The 13,291-nt window shown below is 40.1% G+C and overlaps 1 protein-coding gene across 2 annotated transcripts in view; it reads left to right on the top strand.

Annotated features, from left to right (window-relative positions):
- The window catches only part of VSTM4 (V-set and transmembrane domain containing 4), a 32,399-nt gene that overhangs the window by 5,463 nt on the left and 13,645 nt on the right, over nucleotides 1-13,291 (top strand). The window contains exons 2-6 of one of the 2 annotated variants that reach the window (XM_058842015.1): nucleotides 48-446; nucleotides 4,144-4,212; nucleotides 5,003-5,110; nucleotides 7,622-7,655; nucleotides 12,631-12,743. In XM_058842015.1, coding sequence (XP_058697998.1) covers nucleotides 48-446; nucleotides 4,144-4,212; nucleotides 5,003-5,110; nucleotides 7,622-7,655; nucleotides 12,631-12,743 — 723 coding nt within the window. The remainder of the gene's footprint in view (nucleotides 1-47; nucleotides 447-4,143; nucleotides 4,213-5,002; nucleotides 5,111-7,621; nucleotides 7,656-12,630; nucleotides 12,744-13,291) is intronic. The other variant, XM_058842016.1, reaches the window with a different exon arrangement.

Below are 13,291 nucleotides of genomic sequence, written 5' to 3'. Positions count from 1 at the left end.
GTTGTGCCAATAAAGAGGATTCTCACTATCTTTTCTTTCCTTTACAGATGCTTGTGAGGCTTTAAATGTGACAGTCTCTCCTGGACCAAGAGTGCAATTCTCTGAGGGAGATAATGCTACTCTTTACTGCCACATTTCTCAAAAGAGAAAGACAGACAATTTGCTGGCTGTGCGGTGGGTCTTCGCTGCATCACCTACCCAGGAGCATCTGATGATCAAAATGACAAAGTTTGGATCTGTCCAGTATTATGGAAATTACAGTCAGCGTTTTCACAAGCAAAGACTTCATCTTCTTAAAGAGAAACATGGAACTCTGTACAAATTTCTTATTTTAAGCCTCCAACAAACAGATCAAGGACATTATATATGCAAAGTACAGGAAATTGGCAAACACAGAAATAAGTGGACAGCATGGTCAAATGGTACAGCAGCTACTGAAATAAGAGGTGAGAGATTACTGATCTCAAGTCTATAATTTCTTGTTCTGTGATGCCTTTCTTATTTCTTATAAATTCATCCATAAGACATTTGAACTTAGATTATTTTTGAGTATTTGTGTGTATATATATATATATATATATATATATATATATGTATATATATATATGAGTATATTTGTCTAATCTGTGGATAGGAGAAGAAAACCTAATACTCAGTTTATGTTTTGCCTCTCGGTGTTTCCCTTGCTCTCAGTTCTTGTCTAGCAGCATTTGGTAAGTAGCACTTCCACTATTACTTCAGTACTTTTGCTTAGACCATTTGCAGCCAGAAAGCAGAGCTAGAAAAGCAACGGCCAGCCTGCTGGTATTGAGCTTTGGATAAAGTTACCAGCAACAAGTGGAAGACAGGAACTAAGTTGAAAACAAGCCATCTCTTTGGGATGGATTAGCTCAAATTTTATGCCACCACACCCACACTTTCAGAGATGAGTGAAGATGGATTTTGAGAACAGACTCCTTTGAAGAGGTGGTTTTGCTTAGCACCTGTGCCATCAGTGCTAGCTGGCAAACTACCCCCCTGCTTGTGTCTTTATAGACAGAAAAGTTTATTTCTCATGGGGACAACTCTGAAGATAATGCCAGAAAGCAGTGTAGAGTGTTTTCTCTTTCAATGATGTAAGATCCTAAATGCCTGTAGTGAAACATATGGATTTGTCCAGAGTTCTTGGAAAGGGAATGGAATGTTCCAAGTAAGTGGCAGCAAAAAGAAAAAGCAGTATAAAATATTATCATGCCACCTGTCATACACCTCCTCACAAAGAGATACTCCACATCTTTCTTAGCTTCTCACACTCTTGCTAATTATAACACGGAAACTTCTCATTACTTTTTACAGCTAAACTATGGAGTTCAGATCAATGAAGTTGAATTGAAAAGAAGGAAATCTGTAATTTTTCAGTCCAATTCTTAAATAATATTTTCCCCCAGATTTCTAGTATGAGTCATGAATATATAATCAGAATAGGGATTTGAGACCTCATGACTTCATCATTTTCACACTGTCTGCTCAGCTGTATTGCTGCTCTCCACTTCAAATGACCCAAAGCAGAGCAGGAAACCTGAGGCAAGTGAGGAAGGCTGGCCAGCCTGTAGAGAGTTGTAGACACCCTGTGGGGATCTGAGGCAAGCACCACAACCACCTTGGCCGCTTAAAAGCATATTTATTCTAACTCGAAATCCAGATTAAAGATACCAGAAGATACCTGAAATACTGCATATCTTTAAATGCCTTAGCGACTGTTTTACCACTTAAAGCCTCATGACTGGAAACAAAGGACCACCTTTGCTAGCATAATGCACCCTGAGTGTACGGTACTTGCTGCATTTGAGAGGGAAAGTAACTCTTTTCCAAGTACTGACAAAGTTTCCAGTTTTCCCAACAGTAACACTTGGGCTTTTCAAGGAAATTTTATTCCAAACACATTTTGTATTTTATATTATGATCAGTTACACTTTTTATTGCAAAGGGATTTACTTATATTACAGTTAGACCCAGGATGCAACAAAAGGAGCAATACAAATTGCCTGAAGCATTTGGATACTTAAGTTGTACTACTTGTGCTTTATCAAATAAGGTAGCAGAGTTCCATCACATCACTGTTGCTGTGTTGCCTAACATTTTGTTCCATTTTTAATTTTGCCCAAATTCAAAATAGTATCTTCATGCTAAAGCACCAGGCAAATTTCTTAAAACTTTGCCCATCAAGCATAGGCAGAAATAGAACAGTCCTTTATTTTTTATTATTTATTCACACAGGAAGAGGAGGTTACTGTGCAAGACACAGATTTCTAGGGAGAAAAGGATATTTCTGCTTCTTCAAAATATGACTTGATCTTGAAGCAAGTTGACAGCTGGGTCTGTAGTATCTACTGCTATTCATTTATATTCAGATTTTGTTATTTGCTAGCAAGTTTGTTTGTGTAAATTTGCACAGGCCATTAGAAAGTTGCAAATACATTTTGTTGCAACACAAATTTGTACAAATACACGTATTGGACTTATAGAAAAATTAATTGAGTTACAGGCTATAATTCCTTACTGTGTAATGATGACAGTTAAATTTTAGCTACATATCTGCCTTCTACTTTAGGGAAAAAATACATTTCTTTGGAAAAGAAGCCCTGTTGTGGAGATGGAGTCTTTACAGTTTCTGTTCCTGCACTCATGTCAACTACAGCAACTCTGTAGTGTTTTCAGAAGGTCCACCTGAAATTTGAACTGTTGCATTTTGCCCCTTTCAGTGTTGTGAATACAAGCCATCAGATAGCATTTATAAGAAGGCTACTGTTATATCTTGTTAGTAAAACCAAGAAAAATCCATGTGCCAATGTTGCCAAGAAGTGTCTCCTAATCCAGCCATGCAGTGTCTTCTGTCAAAGATAAGGTCACCCTTTTTTCCTTCTCCCATATTCTCATTAAATGCATTTCTCCTTCTTTCCTGGGCTTCAGTGTCATCAATATCAGCCTAAAACCAAGTTAATTATAGGAGAGAATACACCAAAAAACTAGTTTATCAGAGACAAAAAAAAATAAATAAAAATCAGTAAAATGGTTCTTCTACTCCCTATCAGAAAACTCAAAATAATCAGTATTCTTCTCAGAACAGTATTCAGCACCCCAAAAACATCATTTACAATCAGGCAATCCCTCATGATACTGCACATCTCTTAGGAAGAGCAATACATGTTCCAAATGGTTTACAGTCCAGGAGAAGAGACTACTTAGAGAAGGAAAAACATAGAAAATTAGGCACTCCAACTATAATCCCATGGCATGGACCACAAAAACAAGAGATGATCACAACAATCTGTCTTGTTGGGAAGTTTATTTATGAAAATTTACCAAAGAAGAAAGTCTGAGTTCTTAAATATTAGTTGCATGTGGTATTTTCTAATAGTAAAAATGTTGCAAGATATAGGAATCCAAGATTATTTTTTCCCAAAATGAACAAAAGCCTTTTTTTCAGGGAAGTTATCACAAAATACTTGCCAAAATTCTGTACATGTGGTGCTTCCATGTAACAAATGAGTAATTTGTTAAAATATTCAGGATGAGCTTCCCATCGCAACTGAAGAGATTTCATTAGTCCTGAAAGTTGTATATCCATTGATCTAGCTCCACACTTCATATCCCTGCAGGGCACTCTTTAAGGAATTCCTTTGCCAGTAAGATACTCATTCTCTGATGATTTGCCACATGAAGCTCTCTTGGAGGTTCAGACCTCACTGGCAATCCAGAGGACATTACCAGACTCCCATTTCATTGCAGTGATCACTAGAGGAAGAAAAGTCATGGAATTGGCATAAGTGACCTCATCTAATCTGATGTCATAAAAAGTGTCAGCATGCATAAACAATCTGGCTGAGGAGAGAAGAGGGGGTTTTGAACAACGTTTCAGCAGTCAGAGAATTTGGATTCTGGTTCTAGGCTGTACAGCTGTTGTGATATTGACAGTAATGCATCCTCCTGAAACAGAGAGGACAATTCTGTGCAGCTGAACTGTTTCATCAAAAGGCAATTAATTGGATGAAGCAAGGTCTTGGGGCACTGAAGTCTAAGGCAGAACACATTTATTTCAAGAGGTTCAAATTTTTATGCCGCATATTTTTCAGTTTTTGTCATGTCTTCTTTGTTTTTTTCCAGTGATTTCATCAAAATCTTCTGATCATCCCACTTTCAAGAAAAACCATGAAGCTTGGAAGTTTTTTGAAGGTAAAGACACATCTAACTGCTACTGTTTTTATACGTGCTGTTAGTTTAGTCCAATGGATGAGACAACTAAAGTGCACCAAATCAGGACCAATTTTGCTAGTTCTGTGAAAACCCAGCCTTGCCTGAGAAGTCATCCCAAAAAGTACAAGGGGTACTGAGAAAAACAGAATGGAAGAGTCCAGCTTCAGTTTCTCGTTTGTCTGTTACGACCAATTGAAAAATAACCACTGGAAATATGTTACAACACCTAAATAAAAGCCATGAAGGGAGACTAAGGCTGTAGTTTGAAAAAGAAAAAAATAATCATACAAAAATTTCAAGCCAGTGGTGCCAGCAGAAGAAGCAATTGCAGACTTTCTTCCTTCTTCCCCAGTCACTCAGCACTCTCCCCACTTGTTTCATCATTTGTGTGTTTGTTTGTTTCCTTTTGTTAAACACACAAAAAAAAAGGTACAGTTGTTTGAACTGGGAAATAATCCAACTGAAGTCCTTTTGGGTTTTGAGTTGTTGCTCAAAAAATCCCCAAAACCCAAACCAGTTCTTTGTTTTCTCCTGAAAGTCTCAACTCATAAGTGCAGTTTCACATATTTGCATTTATGCAGACTTCAATCAAATTTTAAACTGAGCAGGATACTATAGGTAAGTTTCAGCAGTTTAAACTGCTTCTGAAATGTTACACTAAATCTTTTGGGCCGGAGTCTGTTTAGATCTTGTAGATGTACCTTCATTCTGCCCTATCATCATGAAGCATCAGCTGCAACACTGACCATCATCTGTGCTTGGGTTTCAGATCTGTACGTGTACGCAGTGTTTGTGTGTTCCATCGGAATCATCAGTGTCCTCCTTTTTACACTTGTCATTCTCTGTCAGTCACTTCTGAACAAGAAGAGATCCACAGGTGAGCAAATTGCCATTCCTCATGACTGCAAAGCCCTTGACAAAAAGTGGGGCAGGGGGAGGGGAAAAGAAAATGCAGAGAAAGCAGGAAAAAATAAATATTTCCTTGCCTTGATTGTAATTTTAAATAAAATTGGTAGGAAGAAAAAAAATCTGCCAGCCAAATTAGAACAAAGGCATTTTATTCCCTTTAAATAGGGAGGAAATAAAACTTTAAATTTGCTCTGGACTTTTCAAAAATCTTTTGCCTTTGCACAAATGTAAGTTGAAGGTAGTTGGAACTTCTTTCAAAGGAGACCAAGTGCTGAATTATTAAGTTGAATTCTGACCAGAAGCTAAAATTTTGCATGAGTCATGTTTCTCCAGACATGTAGAAGGGTTTCAAAGCAATTGTAACTCTGGTGTTTTATTCTCCTTTCTTGAGTAGCTGTCAATATTCCTGGGAATTTGAGGGGTTTTATTAGCACCCTCTCGCAGTATTTTCTGGAACAAAAGCATCATTTCAATGTTCAAATCTGTCTTTTCATAATAATATTTCAAGATCAAGGGTTACTATGTCATTCTTTGCCTCAGAAGTAGCATCAAAGCCATGTTGTTGTAAACAGAAGTGCTATTTCAGATCTGTGGGGTAACAGTGCAGGCTCTACTTTCATTTCAATTTAAAAGTGGTTTGTTTGGAGACCTCACACAAGCTGCAAGGATGAGATAGCAGCACACTTAGCAGCCTCCATGTCAGAGGAGAGTGTAGGGACCACCGTTGAGCAGAAGCTTTCTGAAGGAGTTTGGTTAGTAACTTGCTCTGTTAATGACAGGAGAGAATCATGGCTTTGCTGCCTCTGCATCCTACACAGATCCCACGTAGGAATGAGTGACTCAGATACACAAGTGAGAAGACATGTAAGCCAGAAATAGATGCACAGAGAAGCCCTTGACTGACCACAAACACATTTCAGGCTGTGGCTCCATCTTTCTGGTAGTGCACTTAGCAGAGTAGCTGTGATTCTAACTGAACCCAACAACTCTGCTTGCCAAGAGGAAGGAGCAAGATCAATGTTATTCTTCCTACCCTGTTAAGTGATGACAAAGGTTTTGTGCCAAGGGAGTACCCATACTTAAGTATGTTGGTCATGGTGAGTCACCCTGAAGCCACAAGCACTAGTCTGGTGTGTCCCAGATTTTCTTGAGCAGACATTGGGTTGGAATTTGCATTTTTTTTGCTTTTTTTTGTCAATTTACTGCTGTAAGCATACAAGCAGCTTGAAGGAAAGGTCTATTTACACTGAACCAACACCAGCTAAATAGTGAAATAATATATAATATAGAATAAGGATATACAAAAGAGAAAAAGTAGGTCCTTCTGAGCTGCTAAAGCCATTCTTTGCTACCCAGATATCTGAATATTTGCATGCTCGAAGACATGTCAGCATTGTACATGAGCATTCCCTTACTCCTAAAGGATCAGGCCTACTCTTCTTCTATACATTTAATAAAGGCCTGACAGGTAGATCAAAGCACTGCCTTGACTGACTTAAACATTGTCCCTGTGTTAATCCCAGCTCCTGGTGCTCTCAGCACCTATTTCCTTAGGACCAAAATGCACCTCCTAGGAGCTGTAAAGCTCCTTTAGAATGGGAGAATTTAGCTAAGTCCAAATATTAAATACTTTCCCATAGAGAGGGGCATAGTCATGTGAGTGCCCCATTGTCTGGTTTTCATGGTCCTTTAAAGAACAGAGAATGAGAAGGGAGGGGCATGTCTGTGTTGCATTCAATTACACATCACGACCCAGGGATGCTCTCTCATCCTTCTGAGATATAAATTGGCAGTAGGTTGACCAGAAGAACCAGAGCCTGTCCTTTAAGAGAGGCTTAGAAGCCACAAAGCCACAAAAGAGCATCTTAATAACCCTGGCTCCTAAAAGGCTGCAGTGGGGGCAGCTGCCCTTACTCGGGACTACTGACTTGAATATGAAGTAGGAGGATTTACACAGCTCACACACACAGCTGTCAGAGACAGGATGGTGGCTGGACTGGACCTCTGATGTGATCCCAGAAGGGATCCCTTTATGCCTATGGCAACAATCTGACTTACATTAGGAACAGCAATGGCTCCTGTGGGTGAATGGTTTATTTCAGGCTTCTGGAAATAAATACACGCACCACAAGGGAAATAAAAGTCTTCGAAGTAAAATTACTGGCCTGCTTTGCTTTTCCTTAGCAAGCTGTCTTTTGGCTGGGCTGACCACTGGAATGTGTGTTGCCCAGCATTTCCACAGCAGATTTTTGGTGTTGCTTAATACATTCCCCTCTCCCAAGAGCAGCTATGTCTTTGAGTCAGACTGCATTTTAAAGCCCAATACAATGTATGGTGACTATCATTAGCTCTCCCAGTGTAACAACCTGGAAGCTACACCATCTCAGCAGCACAGGTCTGTCTGCAGAGCCCATCTGAAACTCATAAGCTATCTTGGTGTGAAGCCACATTTTCTTTCTTTTTTTCTTTTCTTTAACAGTGAAGCATTACCTGGTGAAATGCCCCCAGAACAGGTAGGATATTACACATCACTTTACTCTAAACCAAGGTACCAGTTCTGGATTTGTTTTGCTATGTATGCTGAAGAACAGGAATAATGTTTTCAAAATGCTTATGGGAACATAAAGAGCTGCAGATCCCTGACTCATGAATGTGCCTGCTGTGCATGAAAAGGGAGATCTTCCTGGGCTAGCTGTAGGTCCTGCAGGTGTTCCGGTGACCAGCCTCTCCTTGATGCTCTGAATTGCTTTCTGAAGAAGCCTACTTTCATTCTGTGTGGGTTTCCAGGGTTCCCCAGCACCTCATGGGATGGTAATGACTTAAACTGTCCATGCACATAGAACAAATCACAGTGTTACCCAGGGATTCCCACACCCAGGAACGGAGTGAGGTTCAAAAGCAGATTTTCAAGTCTCACAGTCTGTTCACAGCTGAAGACTCCAAGTGATGGGAAGAATTCTTCTTCTGCTGCAGTGTTAATCACTGTCCCTTTAAATACCACCGGCTGCCAAAAGTTTTTGATGGTGTGGCTATAAAACTGATTTCTATTGTATGATTTTCCTTATATGTATATTGGACTGGGACTGCAGTAAAAATATAAGGCAAGTATTTTACACACAAAAGAGATGAAAGAGGGATGCCTCATAACAACACAGAAGCAGAGCTGTTTCCGTTTTCAGTGACAGAAACCATGTGTTTATAGCCTTGCAGTTTAAATCCAATATCTCTTGATATCACATACTCTTTCTCATAGTCTCTTTAGACACTAAGGGATTCAATGCCAAATATAGCACATCCCAGATCTTCCAACAGTGTGATTTTTAGTGCATTCTTATGGGATTATCATGGTATTTAATCTAACTGGTACTCAGATAGAAGTGAAATCAAAATAAAGCAGCACAGGGTTCAGGAGAGGCCAGTACAAACCAAAACTTTCACATTATTCATGGACAGATCTTTGTTCTGTGACCTTGACCAGCCATTGCACCACCCAAAATTTCAGAGACGCCTCAACAGTTTTTATTTTTTTCCTGTGTGTTTTTGCTTTTCCCCCTTCCTTATTAACTGCTGGGACAAAGTTGGAATTACAAAACACAAACAAGAAAGAATGGGGAGGGGGAGGAAATGAAAGTATATTGGTAGGGAACATAAAAAGAGAAGGAAAATGACACCAAACTCATGGAGCATGGCAGTCAGATAAAAACTCATACTACAAACTCTGACTCTCTGGGAATAGGTGATGTAGCAGTGATACTGCTGCAGACACTGAATTTAGGAGGCTGAATAGCAGGGAGAAAAAAAGCCAATGTCATTTCTCCTCCATAAAACAGATTCTCTAGAAGTGAAAGAAATGCATGACTCTGTATGGATAAAAACACAGTTTCATGTATTTCAGTGTGACAAGTTATGCTAATGAAATCCTCGATCACACGAATGCATGCCTGAAGTGCATTAATTCAGGGTTTAAAATTAAATAGCTATGAAAGTGTTACCAGCATCATAATTGTTACGCTTCACACTTGGTACCATTTACTTTCCATGCTCTGCTCAAAACACAAACCATCACTTCCTTTGAACTCAGTGCTCTTCACCTGCAAATTCCTTGTCTTGGAACTTAATTCAACACACTTAGAGCCAAAACCTACTGTCTAAATATCCATTAGGCCAAACTGATTGACTAATTTGCATTAGATTCTTGCCATTTCAGCCTTGATTAGAGAAACTCAACTCCAACTCCCTTAGTGATATTTCAAACCCAGAGCAGAATCCAGTTTCAAGATTACATTAATAGTCTGATGTCTAAGAAATGTCTGTATTCCCACTACAGTCATACCTAAGCACGTTAAAATATTTTATGTCAGAATGATGTTTTTAGTTTTAATTGGAATCTAAAGCACAATGGGATAAGTGATTTGCCCCAGGTCTCACAAAATGGCCGTGGTAGAAAAGAAAATTAAATCCAGATTTCCTGAGTATAACAAAACAAATATTTAGGTTTTGGTTTGCTACTTGACCAATAACAAATTAAGGAAAAAAGAACTGAGTTGACCAAAACCGATTTTTTTTTACCACATTTTAAAAATAACTACCTAAATAAAAGAGTACCGTTATTTTTAGTTTTCCAAACCACCTAATTCCATTTCCTGGTGTTTTCTTTTCTTTAAATACCCCTTTTCATATTATTTTCCTTGTTACTGGATCATTTTGCTAGTTTTCAGATCCAGAAACCCCCAGGAGGTGAAGCTTTGAAAATGGGAACATTTTTTTCTGTCATTTTTATTTGTGTTGGCCTGAACTCTCTAGTCCTTCAGTGGCTGTTCTTCTGGAGATAAGTAATTGGAGGTAAATAAAGTGTTTGCCTCAGAAAGCTGTCGATCTCTACACTTTGGTTCCACTGTGCCAATCTCACATTACAGGAACAAATTCTGCCACATAGAACAAGAAACACGAGCCCAGCTATCCCTGGCACCTTTTCACATAGCTCTCCTGTCTGGAAAATATCCAAGTAACTCCCAGTTCACTCAAGTGAATTTTTTGTCACCCCTCTGCAGACCTATGACGAGAGAAAATAGGTGACTTAGATGACAACAGGAAAAGTTCCACATTCTAGACTCTAGTAAGGGTAGCAAAGCCAAAATTGTAGCAGTTTCCCAGGTCTTGTAACAGCCATGACCTCCAGGGAGGTCTCCAGGGAAAGGAGGTTTTCCAGGGAAACTGCTGCCCTGGTTCCATGATGATTACACACCTTCCACAGGTTACTTCCCCAAACCCCTGTATTTTTCTTGCTCTCAAAACCTCATTTGATCCTTCAAGAAATGCACAACGTGACACTGTTGAAACAGAAGCCAGGATGGCTGAAGAAGGAGCTGGAGATAAAAAAACTAACTTTCCTTTAGACATAGAGCAAGACAAGCTCACAAAGAGGCAGTGTTTCAGAGCCAAGGAGACTTTTCTGAGCCTCCTTGTTTGGTTTGAGGAGCTCAGTTCCAAGACAGCAAGTATAGTTATTGTATCTCCCAGAATTAGTTAACCCTGTGTGGCCCTGGCATTTAAAAGAAACCTGCAAGTCTCAAATACATTTCTTTGTAGCTTCACTTTTCCTGGCAAAGCAGGAATAATAACTCAGCGCAATGAATTGACACTGAGTCTTTTCATATATTGTGCTTAAAGTTATATCAGAACAACAGCATCTTTAAGCTACACATCTGCCTTAATGACCTTGGGTTATTAAACCCAAAAACATTAAAAAAAATCATTCCCATCTCCTTGTTGGTAGTCTTTCTTCTTGGTAGTTTGCTGTTTGTACAAAGAAACCAGGCAGAACAGTTTCATTTTCTGCTGGTTTTAAACCATTTTGTCTTGATTTTAGTATAGAAACAAATGGTTGTTGTGGGATAGGTTCATAGTAGAGCAGCCAGACTTAGAAATGGTTTCAATCCAACCCTCAGTTTACATAAGATGTGATTTATTTAGAAATCACGAACATACTATATTTTTAAAACACTTTTTAGAAAGTTTGGCAGCAAACCTATGTTTTTTACTGAGTACATGAAACAGAACTCAAGAAAACCAGCAAACCAGAGTATTTTTGTAATCCACACAGGTGTAAATTCAGAGGATTTTACCAATGGTAGTGACATTCATTTGGATTTACAACTGTGTAAAATTGTAATGCCTGTAATTTTGTTGTTTTTGTGTGGGCAATAGCTGAGACAACTTTCATTAAGTCTTTGGCCCAGTCTGAATATTTTATTCTATTAATATAAAGAGAATGTTTCATTATACAAAAGAATCTGGAGAGGAACAGGAGCTTGGGACAAATGGCTTAAAGTTCAGTGGAATAAGTATTGCCATTGTTATGACTGTGGAGACCCAGTTGTGTTCCATGGCGTGGTGGAACCCACATGAGAGAAGAGAAAGGTCCCCACAACCATACTGCCCTAACCTTTCCCAGGGTGAGCCCAGGGGCACATACAGCCGAGCAAGGACTGCTTACCAAGTCACCTCCATCACTGTAGTCATCATAACTAAACGGTTTACACTCTCCCCCCACCCCAGCTGTACGTTAAGATTCCTTTCATTGCCACTTAAGTCAGCAGTACAATTTTATTCCCCTTTACCTGCAAGCAGGGAGCCCCTGCAGGGTCAGTTACCACTCAGCTGAGCCACAGTGACAGTCGCTGCAACCTGACTGCATATCTGAGCCCTGAATATTCAAAGCAGGATTTTTGATCTCAGCCTCTGGGAGGTGATAAGGGTAAAAAAATCCAACCTTAAAGGATGTTAAACTCTAATAGTCCAAACACAAAAGCACTCTTGGATAAAAGTCTCTTTACAGTATAACTTGTATTCTTCCCTCATAGCATCTTTTCAGCACAGATGTACTGGAGAATGTCTGAATTAGAGAGAGTGGAACACAGCTTGTTGTTTTATATTCACTGGGCACACTGCCCCCCTTAAAGAAACCAGATTTTGCAGATGTGGGTTTGTGGGCTGCCTGAAGACATGCTGCATGTCCTCCTAGTCCCTCAGCCAGTCTTAGCCCAGAATCTGCATTGAAGATTTTGCTTTTCCATACACATCCCACGGGAGCTTATGCAACTATTGTAATCTGTCTGAGCCTCTGACCCTCGAGGACAGGCAGGCAGAAGTTCACCCTGGGTGCAGCAGTGGGGGTCATACATGCTTTTAAGGAATAGGTGCCATGAAATGGGTCTTGTTTAAACCTGACAGTTTGCATTTTCTATGCCAGGATGAGGGAGACTCTTTGCGTTTCTCAGCCATACTATATGGCTAAAAAAATGCGAAACCCAGAGCATTTCCCACCCTGTAAGAGGTTTCTCATTATATACCCAGATCACAGTCCAGGTTGTTGGGCACAGACTCCCACAAGTGGAAGGTGACATGTTTGCATGAACTCACAGGAATAAACTTTCTTTCCCTCCACTGCCTTCATTTTCCCCTCACTTTTGGGCCTGTGCTTTGCAGTTCTGGGGAGACAGTTACCAGTGTGACCAGCATGTCTCCTCTACAGCCTAAGAAGGTAAAGAAAAAGAAAGAAAAAGAGAAACTGGAGCAGCCACCAGCCATCCCAGCAAAAGGTATGAGCACAGAGGTATTTCAAATCCTGAGCACAGCCATGGAGGGACAGCAGAGCGTGGGGCGTCAGGAATCCTGCACTTTGCCACTGTCTCTGCCTGTGAGGTGGCCTGTTCTTGCTCCCACCTGTGGGGGAAGAAGTTTGCAGTAGCTGCTGCTGGGACAGGCTGTCACCTCCCTGCAGCTTTAGCCATTCTGGGATGCTGCTCAATGAGTCCAGGCAGGAGGTCTCAGCTCCCACTAACTAGAGGAGAGAGAGGAACCTCTCTCAATATGCACCATGCTTAAAGAGAAGATTAAAGTTAGGCAAGTTGAAATTCCTTGTTGGGGGTATTCCGAGGGAAGCCAGCACATTGCACTCTTTAAAACTGCTGGTGCACTTGGGAAGTGAAGCAAATGGAGCAGATAAAGACCAACCTCTTGGGGACTTCATTTTCCAAGAGGATTTGCAACTCCGGGGTCAGTCTCACAAACTCTTGGGTGTACTTTCTGAGTCAGTGCTGAGCCAGTGGGAGAGAGGAGGGAAAGGACCTGAAGATTTCCTGTTAGG

This window comes from Poecile atricapillus, chromosome 6 (genome assembly GCF_030490865.1).
Source record: "Poecile atricapillus isolate bPoeAtr1 chromosome 6, bPoeAtr1.hap1, whole genome shotgun sequence".
NCBI lineage: Eukaryota > Metazoa > Chordata > Aves > Passeriformes > Paridae > Poecile > Poecile atricapillus.
Note: the sequence above shows the minus strand (reverse complement) of the source record. Positions and strands in the feature narration are given on the sequence as shown.